We start from the raw sequence: 20,501 nt of genomic DNA on the forward strand, positions 1-20,501 counted from the left end.
GGTCTATAAAGTTTGTAAGTTCTATGAGTTTTGGCAATAGTTATTTCTTCCACATCAGGTGGTATGTACATTCCTTTCCTTTTGCATAGCATCAGCTGTTCCCTCTTTCCCACTCATTCTCCCTCCCATTGCTGCCATTGAGTTGCTTGATCAATGTCCAGTGCAGCTGATGGGTCCCACTGTTGTATGTTTTTCCCTGATTCCCTCTAGTTCTGTGTCCTCCTCCTAGTTTCCCTCCAGTGTGCACATATATACCATATATGTGATCAGCAGCATGGGGTTATTTAGTATTGATTCGACCAGATGAGTGGAGGTCCTTTGTTTCTCAAGTCGTGTTAACTTTGTCGTATCACCTTACGTTTTGGATTTAACATCTACTTATCAGGGAGACCATGTGCCATTAGTCTCTTTGCTCTTGGCTTACCTCACTCAACATGATTTCTTCTAGTTCCATCCATTTCCCTGCAAATGCCATTATTTTATCCTTTCTAATGTCTGCATAACATTCCATTGTATATAGGTACCGCAGTTTTTTGATCCAAATTCTGTGGTTATCTCATTCACTTTTTTTTTTTTTTTTTTTTTTGGGTCCGGTTGTGGGGCCTGAACTCTGGGCCTGGGCGCTGTCCCTCAGCTCTTCAGCTCAAGGCTAGCGCTCTACCACTTGAGCCACAGTGCCACTTCCGGCTTTTTGCTTATGTGGTGCTAAGGAATCGAACCCAGGGCCTCATGCATGCAAGGCAAGCACTCTACCACTGGGCCACCTTCCCAGCCCTCTCATTCACTTTTTAAAATATAGTCTGGAGAAATAAGGAATGGCAAGATTTTTGTGTGTTTTAGCAAGAAGTAGCTGGAGGTGCCTTTGCTTTAACCAGTGTTACTTCTAATAATTAGAAAAGTAAAAATACATTATTTAGCACTCAGTGGTTTTGTTTATATTTTAAATCATCCTTTGTGCTGAGCATACCTGTAATCCCAGCACTTAGAACACTGAGATAGGAGGATTACAAGTTTGAGAACCAGAATTCTACTTCTGACTTATTTGGGGGTGAGGGTAGTTTATTAGAGATAGAATCATACAAACTTTCCTGCTTGGGATGGCCCCTGAGTAGCAAGGATTACAGATGTGTGCCACAAGTGCCAGCTTTTTTTTTTTTTTAATTTTAACTGAAATTTTACATACAGGATACTCTATCCCTACCCCAATCAAAAAAGATGTATGTAATCTCTCTTAGGTTTGAGTATTCATAAAGCATTTAATTTTATTCTTCTAGACCCAAAATGATTTCATGGTTATCTGCAATGTTGCAAAAATCCTCGAGTTAGTTGTACCACTGATGGAGCATCCAAGTGAAACTTTCCTTGCCACTATTGAAGAAGATCTAATGAAGCTTATCATCAAATATGGCATGACTGTAAGCATTGTTTACCATCTCCAGATTGGATCACATAAATCTACAAATAATAATTTGTTAAAAGTTGTATGTCAGAATTAAGTTGCAATATATTTTACTTAAAGTAGATATGTGTAAAAAAAGAAAACTATTTTAATATCTTGTCTTTCACTTTTACTTAAATGGTAACATTCTTTATCTTTTAGGTAGTACAGCACTGTGTGAGCTGTCTTGGGGCTGTTGTAAATAAAGTGACACAAAATTTTAAATTTGTATGGGCCTGTTTCAATAGATATTATGGTAAGTTCAGTGCCTAGTTTTAAAATTATTTTAAGTTTGGGGTTTTTTTTGTTTTTTTGTTTTTTTTGGGTCCAGTCGTGGGGCCTGAACTCTGGGCCTGAGTGCTGTCCCTCAGCTCTTCAGCTCAAGGCTAGCACTCTACTACTTGAGCCACAGCGCCACTTCTGGCGTTTTTCTTTTTGCTAATGTGGTGCTGAGGAATCGAACCCAGGGCCTCAGGCATGCAAGGCAAGCGCTCTACCACTGAGCCAACTTCCCAGCCCTCTAAGTTTTGCAAGTATGTTTAGATCATTTTAACACATTTTATGAAGGGTAACACATAGGAAGTATGTATAGTTCACACTCAGAAACAGTAATGACTATTACATTTTGTGTTCCCTTAAAGACCCACTGTCATTACTTCAGAAATTTATCTCCTAAGTAAAAGCTGGCAATTTTTTCTGCCCATTATGTAAACTAGCTTTATTATATTTTTAAGCTATAGCCTGTACATTTGTAATTCTAGCCATATTTGGTACTTAAAATAATTAGTCAAAATAGTTATCCTTTTTGTAATTCATTGGTAATAATCATTTGAAAATAATAATTCAAGGATAAATATTTCTTATCTCTACTAGGTGCCATTTCAAAATTAAAAAATCAACACCAAGAGGACCCAAATAACACTTCACTTCTTTCAAACAAACCAGCACTTCTTAGGTCGCTCTTCACTGTTGGAGCACTGTGTCGGCATTTTGATTTTGATCTGGAAGATTTTAAAGGAAACAGTAAGGTAAATACTATAATATTACTTATTATACTGTAAAGCACAGTGGGATTATAGTGTATGGATTATATTCTGACAAAAACTTTTTTACAGACTGTTAACTTTAAATATCACTATTCTGAAATGAATGATACTGGTAAAAAAAAAAAATTTCCAGAGTTGGGAATTGAACCCAGGGTCTTGTGCTTGGCTAGGCAAGCACTCGACCATTGAGCTGTATCCTAGCACAATTTATTTATATTTATATATAAATAAAGGTTCACATGTGGAAATTCTTGTGGTTAAGAACTTTTTTCCCTTGATAGTTGACAGTTGATCTATTCTTCAGTTTTGTATTCTAGAATACTTTTAATATCCTTCAACTCCCCTCTTAGGTTAATATAAAGGATAAAGTACTTGAACTGTTGATGTATTTTACAAAACATTCAGATGAAGAAGTACAGACAAAAGCCATCATTGGTCTAGGTAAGTTCAATCTAAATTTCCTTGTAGTTTTTAGCTCTCTTAAGAGTGGAATAAACTTTTTTTAAAAAAAATTGTTTATCTAAATTGTTGTTTTATATATATGCAATAGGATATGAAGTGCAGAATCAAAGGACTGGGAATTAAAATCACCTGAATTCCATTCTTACCTCAGCCAGGGACTTTCTCTGTGAACACTTCTCAGAGATAACAATATTATCTCCTATCCCTAATTCCTAGGATATCTTAAGAACATTTCAGCCAGTCTTTGGTAGTTCTTGCCTGTAATCCTGGATACTCAGGAGGCTGAGATCCAGAGTATGTCATAGTTCAGAGCCAACCAAGGCAGAGAGATTTAGGGGACACCATCTCAAAAATAACCAGTAAAAAAGAACTGACTGGGAACATAATCCAAGTGGTAGAACATAAGCCTTGCAAGTAGGAGGCCCTGAGTTCAAACCTCAGTACCACCAAAAACAAAAAATACTTTATTAAAGCACTCTGATAAAGATGGTGTAGAACATTATACTGTTTACATATTATTTTTTCATTGCAAAGCTTTGTCCATTATATGCCACTTCAAGTTACTGAGCACTGTCCCTGAGCTTGTATGTATGTATGTATGTATGTATTTAATTTGCTCAAGGCTAGCACTCTACCACTATGAACCACAATGCCACTCCCAGTTTTCTGGTGGTTAATTGGAGATAAGAGTCTCACAGACTTTCTTACCTGGGTTGGCTTCAAATCATGATAGTCAGACCTCAGCTTCCTGAGTAGCTAGTATTACAAGCATGATCCACCAGCATCAAGCTCTACTTTTATTTATATAGAAGCACATATTCACTTAACCAAAAAAGAAGAGTTTGATTTTATGCCTTTTCCACATCATTTTCCCACTATATATGACTTATCTAGAAAGGAATTAAAGTATTGGCAAATAAAAAGATAGTATTAAAAAAGAAGAAGACAGTATTGAAGTACCTGGATTGGAAAAAAATCTTTGGCAGTACTAACCAGGCTTGAACTCAGGACCTTGAACTTGCTTGACAGACTTTCTACTACCACTTGAGCCACAACCCCAATTCTTTTTTTGCTTTTAGTTTATTTTTCAGGTAGAGCCTCTCATTATTTTTGCCCATGGTAACCTGGACTGAGATGTTTCTATACATACCTTCTACATAGCTGGGATTATGGGCATGAGCCACCACACCTGGATTCTTTTTTCTTTTTATAAAATAAAATAAGAATATCCAAATTTTAAGCATTTATTGTTATTGTTTGTTTGTTTTGTATAGATACATGTAAAATAATCAGTAAATTTCATAATTTATTTAGGAATCATCACATTCTATAATATATTTATGGGTAGTTATTGTAATTAGTTTTGTGGACAAAATGAGTAATAAAAAGTTATTCAAACCTTACATTAGTGATAGATAGATATATATAGATATATATATTTCAGTCTTCCATCTCTTTCAGAAAATTAACTGTAACAAAGATAGTAAAACTCACAAATACAGTAAACTCATTTACTAGGCAGTTGCATTGGTGCAGTATTACCTTCATGCTACTATTTCATTAAATAGGGAGTTTGGATATAAGTTATAGGAAATGGCAAGATCAGTTGAGTCACAACTAATTAAGAAGGGAAATAATGAAGTTTTAACTTGAAGAAGAGGCACTTAAGGCCTAGCGTGGTGATTCATGCTTATAATCCCAGCTGCTCAGGAGAGAGAGACAGGATGATCAAAGTTCCAGCCAACTCAGAGAGTTGGTATAAGACCCTGTCAGAAAAACAAACTGAAAAGCAAAATGACTGTTGGTATGACTAGAATGCTTGCCTAGCAAAGGTGAGAGCCCTGACCTCAATCCCTAGTATTGTCAGAAACCAAAAGGAAGAAAAGGAAAAAAATTTTAAACAGTACTATTTGCAAAGTAGAATAATTAATAAAGACATCTTGCCTGGGCCATAATTCTGTATGACCTTGGGCTAGATCACTCTGGTTCAAGTTGAGTTTGTTTTTCATTATTAATAATGTTTGCTATCATTCAGGGTCTGTTTTTTCTCAAATTAGGGAGCATTTGTATGTGAACAAATTTTGATAATACCTTGCTACTTATTAGTGACAATAAAATTCAGAATTATGGCCTATAATGCCATATGCAAAAGAAATGGGAAGAGATTTTTAGCACTATTTTTCAATTCTGTTTGATTAAATTGACATTTAATATTATTCTTAGAATAAATGTTAATGTAGTACATTCTTTTAGGGATCTGAAAAAAAAAAGTTTACAGACATTACTTCTTAAATCCTAAAAACATCCCTGTAAGGTAGGTGGGTGGTAAATATTATTGTCCCCATTTTACAGATGGAGAATTGAGGCACAGAGAGATTTTGTGACTCACCTAAGGTCACACTCCAAGTCAGTGGTGGAGCCAGGAATAGAACCCAAGACTCTTGACTCCTAATCCACTCCCCTAGCCACTAGGCCCTGCTCCCTCCTCAAGGTTTCCTCTTGTGTGAAATTCTCCTTTGAAATGCAATTTCTTGTTTTTAATTCATGGGGAAAGAAGTACCTGCTCTAATACTTCTCTAGGTAAGGCCACTAGCATCTTCTTCCAGTCATTTTAAGTATTAACTTTTTGAAATAAGGAGCACTTTGTATAATTTAATATTTTATTATGTTATATATTTAGTTTTGGTAGGAATATATGAAGAGTTTTATTTTCCTTTTTCTTAGGATTTGCTTTTATTCAGCATCCAAGTCTAATGTTTGAGCAAGAAGTGAAGAATCTATATAATAATATTTTATCTGATAAGAACTCCTCAGTAAATTTAAAAATACAAGTGTTAAAAAACCTCCAGACCTACCTACAAGAAGAGGATACACGAATGCAACAGGCAGATAGAGACTGTAAGTGAAAATATATAACTACATACACACACACATAAATCCTGTACTAGGGTTTGAACTAAGGGCCTGAAGCTTGCTCAGCTTGTTTGCCCAGCTATCATTCTACTACCTAAGCCACACTTCCAGCTTGGCTTTTTGCTGGTTGAGTTGGTTTCAAACTGATTCTCAGGATCTCAGCTAGGATTAAAGGCATGAGCCACCAGCCCTCAGCTAAAATGTACATTTTTGAACTTCATCGTACAGCTATGGTTATGATACTGTATAATGAAAGAATTCAGTTAAGAGTCCTTAGCTGAGGTCTATAAGTTTTCAAAGTATTCTTAAACTCCCTAAAATACATAAAGTTTGGGACATAGGCAAACATTAACATTTTGGGGGGAAAGTTAATTACAGCTCTAACTGGGTTTTCAAAAGGGCCTCTGTACACAATTGTAAGTGGGCAGAGGAGGTGGTGATAAGAACTATTGAGCTTGAACCATACATTTTTTTGTTTTGTTTTTAGCCTAAATTTGGAGTAGTTAATATGCTCTTAATAGATAATTTGCTTTGCTTTCTTTTGTAGGGAAAAAAGTTGCAAAACAGGAAGACTTAAAAGAAATGGGTGATGTTTCCTCAGGGATGAGTAGTTCCATCATGCAGCTTTACCTCAAACAGGTGCTTGAGGCGTTTTTTCACACCCAGTCAAGTGTGCGCCACTTTGCCCTAAATGTCATTGCATTGACTCTAAACCAGGGTCTTATTCATCCTGTTCAGGTAAGCAAGTTTTAGAAGGACCTAACTAAGTTGGCCAGATTAACTGCCAAACCATGACCTTGTGATTAAGAATATGTAGCTCTGTATTACTACTTTTTTAGACATGGGGCTTGAACTCTGGGCCTGAGCACTCTTCAGCTCAAGGCTAGCACTCTACCACTTGAGCCACAGTGCCACTTCCGGTTTTCAGGAGGTTTATTGGAGATAAGAGTCACAGACTTTCTTGCCCAGGCTGGCTTTGAACTGTGATCCTCAGATCTCAGCCTCCTCAGTACTAGGATTACAGGTGTGAGCCACTGACATCCAGCTTATTACTTTTTTTTAAATCTTCATTCTGAATTGAGATTTACAGTGTCAACCAGATTGTCGTGGAACTTCTGAGTTCACGTAATGATTGTGCCTTAGTCTCTTAAGTTGTTCTAAACTCTTAATCTAAAATTTGAATAGTCTCTTATTTACCATTACTATGGAATACCCATATATTTGTATTTTTTCTATTTCATAAACTTCTCATTCCTATTGATAAAATAGATAGAAGGCAGTTTTTATAAGTAGAGATGAAAACTTCTTTTAATCCATAGTCACTGTGTGTGTGTGTGTGTGTGTGTGTGTGTGTGTGTGAGAGAGAGAGAGAGAGAGAGAGAGAGAGAGAGAGAGAGAGAGAGAGAGATTGATTATGAGAGAGAGATTATGAGAGAGAGTACTGGGACTTGAACTCAAGGCCAGAGCTCTCTGCCTCTTAGATTTTGTTGCTCAATACTAGCACTCTACCACTTGAGCTACAGCTTTACTTCTGGCTTTTCTGGGTGACTAATTGAAGATAGAATCTCACCAACTTTCCTGCCCAGGTTAGAAATCCTCAGATCTCAGCCTCCTGAGTAGCTAGGGTTACAGATAAAAGCCATCAGTGCCCAACTCCAGAGTCATGTTTATCCCTAAGAACGAACAATATATAACATCAAAAGAGTTTAAGGGTATTAACAGGTTCAGTAAGGTGGAGTTTTAGTCCACAGAAAAGCAAATTTTATGATATGTCTAGTTTTTGCTTTTTTATGTTGGAGGTAACATCAGCTACCCAAGCCTTGCTTCAGGATGAAATTACATAATAAATGATTCAGTTAGGTGAAGTGTTCACCTAACATGCATAAGACCATGAGAAAATATATCAGTGTTGCTGAGGATTGGCAGCTAATTATTGTACGGTCAGGAGAGTGCCATAGAGACTACAAAGATGATTTAATCAAATTGTCAAAAATCAATGCTTTTCAAGACTTTTTTTTAACTGTTTTTCATATATACTAATATATTATGAAATATATTGTTTCCTATTTATAAATATTACATATAATTTTAATAAAATAGGAAAATGCATTTATCTCTTGTATATTTAAATATATTATCTTCTTTGTGTCTTCAAGCATGTTGATAAATATTTGGTCAGTTATACAGATTGAGACTTTGCTCTCAGAAATAAATACCTGGAACTAGAACTGTTTCAGGTGTTAGAATTTTTTTTTATTTTGAAATAGAATTTTTTTTATTTTGAAATAGTTGCATAGATTTTACCAGTCATTTATCCCAATATGAAATACAAAATTATCCAAAAACTTTTTGAACATTATGTTGGCATGCAACAGAAGTTTCAAGTTTCAGGTGTTTTTGGTTTTTTTTTAGTAGAAGTATTTAACCTGTATCTGTTCCTATAATTCCATACTCCAGAAGGTACAAGAGGGATTATAAACTGGGGCTAGCCTAGGATGATCTACATCGCAAGTTGAAGACCAGCATGGTCAACATAGCAAAACCCTATCTCAAACTCCTTTCCCTTTAAAAAAAAAAAAAATACAAAGAAATGGTACTAGTTGTAGAGTGAATTCCTTTATACTCTTTAGCTATACTCAGTATTTGTTAACGTTTTACCACATTTGCCTTCTCTTTTTACATCTGCTTTTTCTGAATTATTTGTTAATTTTTAGATGGTTTGATTTTCTTACCTCTTAACACATCAGCATATATTTTTTTAAGAACAAAAATACTAGTTTGTAAAAAACATAATAGATTATGTGATTTAGGAAATTCAAAAAGTGATATATTACTTATATCGTGTAATTCGTTTTCACATTTTGTAGTTTAGCCAGTAACTCTTTTAGTGTGCGCTATTGGGACTTGAACTCTGGCCTCACACTTCCTAGATAATACTTTGTCACTTGAATAATTCATGCTTATTGAACTTTGTTGCTTGGTCCAGTCTCAGATTCTGATCCTTTTGCTACATGGAATCAGTGGCTGATATTACAGGTATTCACCACTATACACACCCTACAAGTAACTTTTTTTGTCAGTCATGGGTCTTGAACTCTGGGCCTGGGCACTGTCCCTCAGCTCTTCAGCTCAAGGCTAGCACTCTACCACTTGAGGCACAGCACCACTTCTGGTTTTCTGGTGGTTAATTGGAGATAAGAGTCTCAGGGACTTTCTTGCCTGGGCTGGCTTTGAACTGTGATCCTCAGATCTCAGCCTCCTGAGTAGCTAGGATTCCAGGTGTGAGCCACCAGCACCTGGCTACTTTTTTTTTTGACCGTACTAAAATTTGAACTCAGGGATAACTGGCAGGCTTGCTTTCTTGTTTGTTGGGTGCTCTGCTACTTGCCTAGAGGCCAGGCTTCTAGCCTAACTCTTGCTGGTTATTTTTGGAGATTAACTTTCTCTAACTTTTCTGCCCAGCCCAGCCTCAAATCAAGATCCTTCAGATCTCAGCCAACTGAGTAGCTAGTGTTACTGGCATAAACCCCTAATGCCAAAGTTATGTTATTTTTTTCTAAACACCTTAGTGATTCACTTACTGATTCAGATTCATCTAACATAATAACGGTGTTTCTTCACTTTCAAAGTAGAATCAAGCAGGCAAAGGTGGCTGTTAACTATCTGATTGATCACATCAGAAATGAATTTTATGGGGAAAAATATATTTTTATAGCTCTGTATGTAGAAAACAAATTGCTTTCTTTTTTTTTTTTCATTGTCACAGTACTAGGGCTTGAACTAAGGGCTCAAGGTCTAGGTTCTGCCCCTTAGCTTTTCCATTCAAGACTGGCATAGCCACAACTTGATTTCAGCTTTTTTATGGTTAATTGGAGATAAGAATCTCACAGACTTTTCTGCACAGGCTGCCTCCTAGCCTCAGCACTCAGATCTCAGCCTCCTGAGTAGCTAGGATTAGAGGCATAAGCCACCAATACGAGGCTACAAATTGCTTTTTACCATACATTACTTTTGCATAGTAAATTTAGTCAAGGGTAAAGAATTCCTGGATTATGTATTTGTAATATATGACAATCCTATAAGGCTAAATTCACCTTTCACAGGTATACAGATTTTATATGTTGATGTATATAAAGTTTATACTACAATAATGTCTTATAAAAACGTTATTTTTATTTCCAGTGTGTCCCGTATTTAATTGCCATGGGCACAGACCCAGAGCCAGCTATGCGGAACAAAGCTGATCAGCAGCTTGTGGAAATAGACAAAAAGTATGCTGGATTCATTCATGTAGGTATTTTAAGTAGAATAACCTAAATTTAAATGTCTTTCTCTAGTAAATAACTTCTTTGTTGACTTGTGTATAGATAGGACATTGGTTTTAGAATGAATGTTTTACTTAGCACTTTTCTTCTTAACATGAAACTGAATCTGTACTTCAACATGTTTGAGTTTAAAAATAAGTCTTTATCAGTAGAGTCAGATGTAACAGCAGAAGGGTGAAAGGAGTATAGAGAGTGAATGAGGATGAATATGTTCAGAGTAATTTATTTGCCTATATAGGAAGAAGAATGAAATCTTTAGATTGTTTAAGAAAGGGAGAGGATGGTAAAGGAGGATAACCTGAATTTTTTGCATGCATGTATGGAAATGTCACAGTGAAATCTCCTATGTACGACTCATATATGCAAATTTTTTAAATACAGTTAATATAACTCTTCAGGATGGAGTCAGAAGTTCAGCAAGCACACTGAACAGTGATAACTTGTAGGCCTCAGTTTTTCTTCTATACAAGGGAATGGCAATAGATGATTTCTAGGTTTCTTCCATCTCTTTGTTTTATGATTTTACTATTTTCAAATAAGAAAACCAAATAATGAGTAAACATAATGCTCAAAGTATACTTTAATTTGAATCTGAATCTCTCTGACAAATATGACACTTTTATTGATTTCAGATGAAAGCAGTAGCTGGCATGAAGATGTCATACCAGGTACAACAAGCAATCAACACGTGCCTAAAAGATCCTGTAAGGGGTTTCAGACAAGATGAGTCCTCTAGTGCTTTGTGTTCACACCTTTACTCCATGATCCGTGGAAACCGCCAGCACAGACGAGCCTTTCTCATCTCTTTACTCAACCTCTTTGATGACACAGCAGTAAGCATAAAACTTATTTTTTAAAAAAATAACTATGTTAATAAATGTTAGTACAGGAAATGTGTTTTTTTAATGTGCTAGGTTAGTTATAATTTATAGAAACAAAATTGAAGGGGAAATTGAAGAATGTATGATTCTGTCTCCAGAGCAATGTAAAATCTTTGATCACAGTTCCTATTGTCATGTAAGCAATGGCATTAAGATACCATTTTGAGAATAGATTACCTTAGTAAACAATAAATAAGATGAATTTTTTTCATTTCTATACGACTCAAATATTGTTCTAGGTTTTTGGCCACTGAGATCCCTAGTTCATCTTGATTTCCTTAATTAGTTCACTTTTTGAGTATTGTGATCTTGTAATTTTTGGCTATTGCACATGTTGCACTGAGTATAACCATTACCCAAGAAAACAAAAGGTTCTATTCTTTGTGTTTACCTTTTAATTTATACATTTATTATACACAAGTATTTATTCAGCACCTGCTATAGTGGGTAGCCATCTATAAGAGACTATAGGATTTAAAAAAGACAGGAGCTGCCCACATACAGCAAATATCACAGCATCTCCTTCAAAAATGTTTGGAATATAATTTGCCATCACCATCATCATCATCATTATGTCATCATCAATGTTCACTCTGTATAGGACACTGTGCTAGGAGTACAAAATGATATGATATAGGCCCACAGGGGATTTTATTTTCATTTAAAGGGGATAGGACATTTTTTTTTATTTTAAAGAAAAAGGAAGGTTAGTGTATCCTGAATGCCTGATTTGTTCTGATGATACTGTTTCAGTCCTTGTCTTTTCTGGGCTTCATTCCTATGTATTTTCAATGCCTGTTCAATATTATCAACTGGATGTGCTTTCATTTCATCATTTGAAGTTAGAAATCCAGTTCTCATAATATGCTTTCATCTGACTGCCTCCAACAAATAATGTCAGAGGAGGAACACAAATCACTGAAGGCCTAGAGATTAGATAAATCAGATCTACTGCATAAAGCAGAGGAAGAAGATGATCTGGGAAGGGATAAAAATACAAGTATAAGAACATGAGAAATAATGAGTAGCATGTCACTTGACTGGGTCAGAAAGGTCATACTGAAACATAGTAATAGAGGATCCTAGAGACAAATGGAGGACTATTGAACATGTTTAAATAAAATATTGGAGACGTGTTAAAGAACTTAGTAGCATGACTTTTTCGTCATTGTACTTATAGTAGGAGTAATACGTAGTTGACAATTGGAAAGAAAAGGATGGATAGTAGGAAAAGAAAGAAGAAATATTCTAAAAAGGAATAAATTATGAATTAAATTACATGAGGGCAGAGGATAACTGGAATAATTTTCTCCTGAGCACCTGAGAATAATGCATCTGTTGTTAAAGGCAGCCTAAAAAGTTTACTTGAGAAGATCTAATAAGGGAGTAAGTAGTCAAAAACATAGGAAGAGAAAACTGAGGAAGGAAAATATGGGTAGTAATGTCAGATGCTACAGGAAAGTCAGAGTGAAATGGTTATTTAACCTAGTGTTCAATGAGGAACAAAAGTAGGTTTTAATGAAAGAATACTAAATAATAAAGTCAAAAAATAAAATCTCTTTGTGGCAGGGAGAAAGAATAGTAAAGAAGACATAGGAAGACCAATCTAGATTATTCTTGTTAAAAGTTTAATTTTGACCCCTCTGTACAGTATATTCACAAAAAATTTAAATTTAAATTTTAAAAAAAAGTTTAATTTTGAGCCAGGTACTGGTTGCTCATGCCAGTAATCCTAGCTACTCAGGAGGCTGAGATCTGAGGATCATGGTTCAAAGCCAGCCTGGGCAGGAAAGTCCATGAGACTCTTATCTCCATTTAACCACCAGAAAACCAGAAGTGGCGCTGTGGCTCAAGTGGTAGAGCACTAACCTTGAGCTGAAGAGCTCAGGGACAGCACCTTGGCCCAGAGTTTAAGCCCTACAACCAACAAAAAAAAAAAAAGTTTAATTTTGAACCAGGTATGGGTGACTCATACCTGTAACCATAGTTTCTCAAGAGTCTGAGATCTAAGTAGCACAGTTCAAAGCTATTCTGGGCAGGAAAGTCCATTGGACTCTTGTAGCAAAAAGTTGGAAGTAGAGCTGAGGCTGAAGTGGTAGAGCACTATAAGCACAAAAGCTCAGGGACAGCACCCAGACCCAAAACACACACACACACACACACACACACACACACACACACACACACACACTGTGGTATTAGAACTGATAGATAGCTCATACACACACACACACATACACACACACACACACACACACACACTGTGGTATTAGAACTGATAGATAGCTCATACACACACACACACATACACACACACACACACACACACACACACACACACACTGTGGTATTAGAACTGATAGATAGCTCATACACACACACTGTGGTATTAGAACTGATAGATAGCTCATACACACACACACACATACACACACACACACACACACACACACACACACACACACACACACACACACACACACACACACACTGTGGTATTAGAACTGATAGATAGCTCATGCCTGTAATCCTAGCTACTGAAAAAGCTAAGATCTGAGAATTGAAGTTCAAAGCCAGATGGGGCAGGGAAATCTGAGAGACTCTTTCTTATCTCCAATTAATCACCAGCTCTCTCTCTCTCTCTTTTTTTTTTTTTTTTTTTTTGTCTGTCATGGGGCCTGAACTCTGGGCCAGGGTGCTGTCCCTCAGCTCTTCAGCTTTTGACTAGCACCTCAGCCCCACTTCTGGCGTTTTCTGCTTATGTGGTGCTGAGGACTCAAACTGAGGGCCTCATGCATGCAAGGCAAGCACTCTACCACTGAGCCACCTTCCCAGCCCCTTACCAGCTTTCTTATCTCCAATTAATCACCAAAAAGCTGGAAAGGAGGCTGTGGTATGGCACTAGTTTTGAGCAAAACAGCTTAGGAACAGCGCCAGGCCCTGAAGACCAGCATTTAAAAAAAAATAGAAAAAAACTGACAGATGACAGAGGATGTGGTTTTGTAGCTGCATTTTCTCAACTGTAATTGTAGATGTTGATATATAAAATAGATTTAAAAATCTTCTAGATATTGATGATAGCAAATTTGTTCTTTTTTCTTACGGAATATTTTGCCATTACTGCTGCTGCTGTTCAGCTGTTTTATGTTTGAATACCAAGAGAGCAGATGGCCTACTATCTATTTTTTCATTTACTTGTTGGTTTTTGAGTTGGCAATATTTTAAGAGAAATTTCACTATTAACGTGTCTTTGTCGTTCTATTCTTTGATATATTTTTGTTCTTCAAGATAGGGGTCTTTCTATGTTGTCCAGGCTTGACTTGACCTACCGAGCTCAAGTGATACTTCAGCCTCAGCCTCCTAAATGCTTGTTTACACCATATCCAGCTTGTGACAACTTTTTTCTTTCATTTATATTTGATATATTTGTGAAATGCAGAAAATTCCAATATCAACTAATGGGCCCCTCTCCTTTTTCTTTTGGTGCTTACACTGGGGCTTCAGCTCAGGCCTCTGGCATTCCAACAGTTGAGCCACTTCTCTGGTTTCATCTTCTTGCAGGTTAATTGGAGATGTGAGTTTTGTGGATTTGTCTGCTTGGGCTAAGCTCCAAACCTCAGTTCACAAATCTCAGCCTCCTAAGTAGCTAGATGTGAGCCACTGGCACCTAGCGCAGCTTTTTTTCCTTAAAGTTTCATGTATGTCATAGTTTTTATAGTATAAAATTGGTAGCACTATCATAACAACTCTAACATTCTGTGTATAAAGAGGAAAGTGACATATGTTTTATTAACACGTGAGTTTGGGGATTTACTACTATAATTACCACTTATTTTTGAGGGCTGAATAGTAACTGTGTGTAACTGATCTCCCATATGGGTTATACTCAGAAGCATAATGACAAATAATTAGGAATTCATATGTATACTTTCTGATGTGGTATGGATTTTTCATAAAGGTCCCATATACTTACAAGAAAACTTTAAGTATTTTCACTTGGGTGCACTAAAAAATTTCACCTCTTCCTTCTTGGGAAGCTATTATAAAATCACCTAAGATTATTTTATCAACTCCATTTCTGTCCCTTCATTTTCTTTACACTTTTCTTCACTTTTTACCCTCTCATCCTTTTCCTCTTTTTCCCCTTCTCCTCCTCTTCCTTTCCTCCCTCCTCTTTCTCTTTCTCTCCCCCGCCCCCTTCAGTTTCTCTTTGTCGCTAATATTAACTGAGGTGAAAGTACCCTGCAATAATTTTATCTACAAGCTATTTGGATGGGTTTCTAGGTTATCCACTAAATGTGTACCTTTTTTTAAAATTACAGAAAACAGAAGTGACTATGCTCTTGTATATAGCAGACAATCTAGCCTGTTTTCCATACCAGACACAGGAAGAGCCGTTGTTTATAATGCATCATATAGACATTACACTCTCAGTTTCTGGTAGTAACCTACTGCAGTCATTCAAGGAGGTAAGTTACACACATTACTATTCTTAATGCATCTATCAAAGGACAGGCATGTTATTTTCACTGCTTTTGTTTCTCATTCTTTTATTCTACTTACAGGTATTAAAAATTTTTCTGAATGAACTTACTGAAATTTGGGCAGTAATAATATTGGGAGAAGTGGGATACTAATTCATTTCTATTCAGAGAGATCTAAACCATTCCATTTCTAGATCATTTAGGTGGATTTTTTACACATATATGGGTTGTTCTGTTGATAAGCCATCCCACTTCTTTATTTCCCTCACTTTAAGCACTGATCTTGTTTGAAGTCCATTCATATATCCATTTAAACCCCATTTAGAGTACCTGGCTATTAAGCTTGTAATGCTGTAGATCACATTGGCACACATGAAGATATATAGATGTGGAATATATAGCCTACTTAGGAATCAGAAAATATGTAACACAATTGATCTTACTTTCAATATAATGGAGTTTAGATATTATCAATGTAAAATTTTCTGTAAATTTATCTATTAAGCCTAGTATCTCTTCTGTTATGAAATTAATTTTAAAAGCACCTGATATGTCACTAGGTATATAGTGCACTCCATAAGTTGAAAACTAGATTGTTTTCATGTACCTGATAATGTAGTTAGATCTCATTTTATAAAATTGTGATGCTCAAAATTCAGTCTTGTTAAAGTAGCAAATCAGGGAAATTATTTTAGACATGTAAGGACTGAAATTTAAGAGGGATTTAAACCCTTGCTACATAACATATGGACCACAACCCAGCAACACCAGCTTTACCTGAGAGCTTGTTAGGGCTGCAGAACCTCAGACCCATATTATACCTGCTGAAGCACTCTGCATTTTTAAACAAAATTCATAGCATATTAATATTCACCAAAAACCTTGAGAAATTAATGAATTCCCAGCAACTGTAGCCATTATGAGATCTTATTTTTACTTCAGTTTTATAGATGTACTTAGAAATGTTTTCCCTGATTTTATTTCTTAACAGTTAAATTTTGAATAGCTGCTTTTGTAATTTGGTTTTCTTCTTTGACTATTTCTTTTAAAGAGTTAATATTTTCAGGAATTATAAAGAAATATTACTTAATTATTCAAAGAAAATTGTATGTTTTCTTGCTGAAAAATTCTAAAAGGGGAGTATATTTAGCCAGGTGCTGGTGGCTCATGTCTGAAATCCTTAGCTATTCAGGAGGGTGAGATCTAAGGATCGCAGTTGGAAGCCAGCCTGGGCAGGAAAGTCTGTGAGACTTTTTTGGGGGGGAGGGGGGCAGGGGGAGGCTCAGTCATGGGGCCTGAATTTTGGGCCTGGATGCTGTCCCTCAGCTCTTTAGCTCAAGGCTAGCGTTCTATCGCTAGCTCTAACACTAGCACCACTTCTGGCTTTTTCTGCTTGTGTGGTGCTAAGTAATTGAACCCAGGGCCTCATGTACACAAGGCAAGCACTCTACCACTGAGCCACCTTCCAACCCCTGTGAGACTCTTATGTCTCTAATCAGCTACTCAGAAAAAGCCATAGTAGAGCTGAGGCTCAGTGGTAGAGCATTAGCCTTGAGCAAAAAGAAGCTCAGGGACAGCTTATGCTTTGAGTTCAAGCCCAGGACTAGCACAAAAATTTAACAAAAGCAATGGGGAGGATAATTCGGTGGAAGATAGGAGTATGTAATCCTTTCATATTAAATTATAATTACTACTTTTCTTCTACAATGGCTTACCTATATTCCAGATTGGTTTTCTGTTGGTTGGTTGGTTGGTTGGTTGGTTGGTTGGTTGGTTGGTTGGTTGGTTGGTTGGTTGGTTGGTTGGTTGGTTTGGTAGTACTAGGGTTTGAATTCAGGCACTCAAACTTAATTGGAAGATGCTCCAACATTTGAGCTGTGCCTACAGCCCTTTTTGCTTTAACTGTTCTTTGGATTGGGTCTCAGGTTTTTGCCTAAACTAGAATGAACTGCAGTCCTCATGTAAGCTTCCAGCATAGCTAGAATCAGAGGCATGTGCGACCATATCCAACTTGTTTGAGATGAGGTTAAGCTTCATTTTGCCTGAGATGGTCTTGAACCATTAGTTCCCTGACCCCCACCTCCTGAGTAGCTAGGATTTATAAATGTGAGCCACTGTGCTCAACAAGTTAGTATTTATATAAGCAACTTATCTTTTACACTAATTTATCCTTAAGAGAAAATCATTTTTCTTTGAGTATTTCAGAGGGTTCTTTTTGGAAGGTGTGGTCATGGTGTGGGTATTACATTGTTTCACCCCACATCTCAAGTTATAAAAAGCCAAGGGGATTCTAAAATATTAATATAAAGAAGCCTTCTGAAGCTGTTGAATGGGCATACCTATATTTCTTAATGGTATTTTGCTTTTATTGGTTGAAACAGAAAATTTTCCTCTTTTCTTTCAGTCTATGGTAAAGGACAAAAGGAAAGAGACAAAATCATCTCCTAGTAAGGAAAATGAGTCAAGTGAGAGTGAAGAAGAAGTTTCCAGGCCTCGGAAGTCACGGAAACGTGTAGATTCGGATTCTGACTCAGATTCAGAAGATGATATAAATTCAGTAATGAAATGTTTACCAGAAAATTCAGCTCCTTTAATTGAATTTGCAAATGTCTCCCAGGGTATTTTATTACTTCTCATGTTAAAGCAACATTTGAAGAATCTTTGTGGATTTTCTGATAGGTAAGTTTGCATTAGTAGTGAAGGTGAGAAAAAAATAAATTTCTGTTATCACAAGGATATACAGAACCCAATTTGATTGCATGCTCACTTTTATATTAGAAATGTTCCTTTTAAAAAGTACACAAGGCCTTGGGTTCAGTACCTAACATCTAAAGAAGGAAAGGATAACCCCTTGTATTGCTGCATAATATTCTACTCTTTTGCTATAATTTATCTATTTTCTTAACAATATTGAAAGAGAAAACATATTCCTTTGCTTAGTGGTAATACATTACAAATTAAAGAACTTTGCTGGCCTCATTAAAAAGGTATTATTATAAAATCAGTCTCATCTTAAAATAGATTACAAATTAATTTTATAGACAGCTTTGAGTTAAGAACCAGGTATAGAATAGTTTTGCTGCTCTTTAACAGAATACCAAGTAGTTGTTATAAAGTAAGAGATGAAATACTGATTATCATAAATACTCCAGTGTTAATAGCTCTTTTAGTTACTGGGATATCTCTCACCTACTTTTTGCCATGGACAATTTTAGACTTACTTTATACCAATTGAAGCCTTAGATTATAAATGGAGAAGATTAGTTCAACTGGAAAGCATATGTTACATGTGAAAGGTTCTTTTAATGTTGTTTAACTGGGCATTTTGGGAACTGGAAGTATATATATATATAGCACAGTGGTAGAGCACCTGATGGACATTTGTAAGCCCTGGGTGTAGTCCCCAGCACCAAAAGTGGAGCAGGGAGGAGTTGGTTTATTTTTTAGGTTTCCATCAACTTATTGTCACAGGAGAAGGTAGGCATAGTGCAACTAGAGCTCCCAGCCTTTCAAGACAAATTAGAAATCGTGTGTGTGTGTGTGTGTGTGTGTGTGTGTGTGTGTGTGTGTGTGTGTGTGTGTGTGTGTGTGTGTGTGTGTGTGTGTGTGTGTGTGTGTGTGTGTGTGTGTGTGTGTGTGTGTGTGTGTGTGTGTGTGTGTGTGTGTGTGTGTGTGTGTGTGTGGAGCAACTTACTTAAAATAATTAAAGCCCATATAAGATCTCAGGGTAGTGGTAACAAATTTTAAGAATTGTAAGCAGAGCTTCTAAGAACACTCACACTGATTTATAAACTATTATTTTAGCTTCTGTCTAGAATATAACAGGTGAGAAGTAAAAAAAAATAGGAGGTAAACAGGTAGTTTTGAGTAATTGTATTTATTAAATTTCAGATAGGATCACAGTTACAAATTAGATATGAGAAACTATTTTAAATAAAGTGATGCTTGCTTACATACTGGATTTCTCAAAATTTGGTACTTTTTCATATCTAGGCATCTTCCATCCCTATCATTTTGATTGTTCCACTCAGGATAAACAGTGGTAGAAACAATTGAACAATCATATTTTAATCTTTGCTGTTACAAAATTTTATAGCTGTATCCAAGTTCATTTCTTGCGATCTGTATAATGAAAAGTTTAATACCAGGCTTAGTACAGCATACTCCTATAATCCTAGCACTCAGGAGACTGAAGCAGGAGGAGGATCATGACTTTAAAGCCAGCCAAACAGGTTGAGACTTCGTGTCCAAAAATAAAAAGTTTATTAGTAAACAAAATTTAGCTACAATCATTTTGAATATAAATGAATGCCTGAACTTTTCTTTGTTTTTGTTTTTGTTTTCCAAAACAGCAAAATTCAGAAATACTCACCATCTGAATCTGCAAAGGTGTATGATAAAGCAATTAACCGAAAAACAGGAGTTCATTTTCATCCTAAACAAACACTGGACTTCTTGAGGAGTGATATGGCTAATTCCAAAATCACTGAAGATGTGAAGAGGAGTATAGTAAAGCAATATTTAGACGTGAGTGTTAAAACTACAAGTATTTTCTTTTCACACTGACATCTCTGAACAGTAACTATGCAAAGTACCGTTTTTGTCTGTGAGTTGCTTTACATTAGATTTTTCCATTACACTCCTGATATAATTAATTTTTCTTTGGAAATGAGAGCTCACTTGTGCTTTTAGCAAAAAATTAAAAATTTCAGAAAGACATGTCTATTACTTGCTTCAATAAACTAACTGGCTTATATTTTACTTTTTTATATACACTTACATAAGTAATACAAATATATATATAACATAAAAACACATACCTCACATATTTGTTAAGTATATTACCTATATTAACTTATTGCCAAATTGCCTTATTACCTTCTTTGTTAAAGTATATACCTTAACAAATATATGAGTGTGGATGTATAAAATGTGCTTTTAAAATATCTTCA

The 20,501-nt window shown here is 35.9% G+C and overlaps 1 protein-coding gene across 4 annotated transcripts in view; it reads left to right on the forward strand.

Annotated features, from left to right (window-relative positions):
- Positions 1 to 20,501, forward strand: part of Nipbl (NIPBL cohesin loading factor) — a 186,980-nt gene that overhangs the window by 163,705 nt on the left and 2,774 nt on the right. For all 4 annotated transcript variants that reach the window (XM_070041039.1, XM_070041040.1, XM_070041038.1 and 1 more), the window contains 11 exons: positions 1,275 to 1,415; positions 1,601 to 1,694; positions 2,312 to 2,466; positions 2,835 to 2,925; positions 5,671 to 5,844; positions 6,407 to 6,597; positions 10,042 to 10,149; positions 10,817 to 11,017; positions 15,388 to 15,534; positions 17,954 to 18,228; positions 19,902 to 20,076. In XM_070041039.1, coding sequence (XP_069897140.1) covers positions 1,275 to 1,415; positions 1,601 to 1,694; positions 2,312 to 2,466; positions 2,835 to 2,925; positions 5,671 to 5,844; positions 6,407 to 6,597; positions 10,042 to 10,149; positions 10,817 to 11,017; positions 15,388 to 15,534; positions 17,954 to 18,228; positions 19,902 to 20,076 — 1,752 coding nt within the window. The remainder of the gene's footprint in view (positions 1 to 1,274; positions 1,416 to 1,600; positions 1,695 to 2,311; positions 2,467 to 2,834; positions 2,926 to 5,670; positions 5,845 to 6,406; positions 6,598 to 10,041; positions 10,150 to 10,816; positions 11,018 to 15,387; positions 15,535 to 17,953; positions 18,229 to 19,901; positions 20,077 to 20,501) is intronic.

This window comes from Dipodomys merriami, unplaced genomic scaffold, assembly GCF_024711535.1.
Source record: "Dipodomys merriami isolate MVZ:Mamm:240054 unplaced genomic scaffold, mDipMer1.0.p SCAF_30, whole genome shotgun sequence".
Classification (NCBI taxonomy): Eukaryota; Metazoa; Chordata; class Mammalia; order Rodentia; family Heteromyidae; genus Dipodomys; species Dipodomys merriami.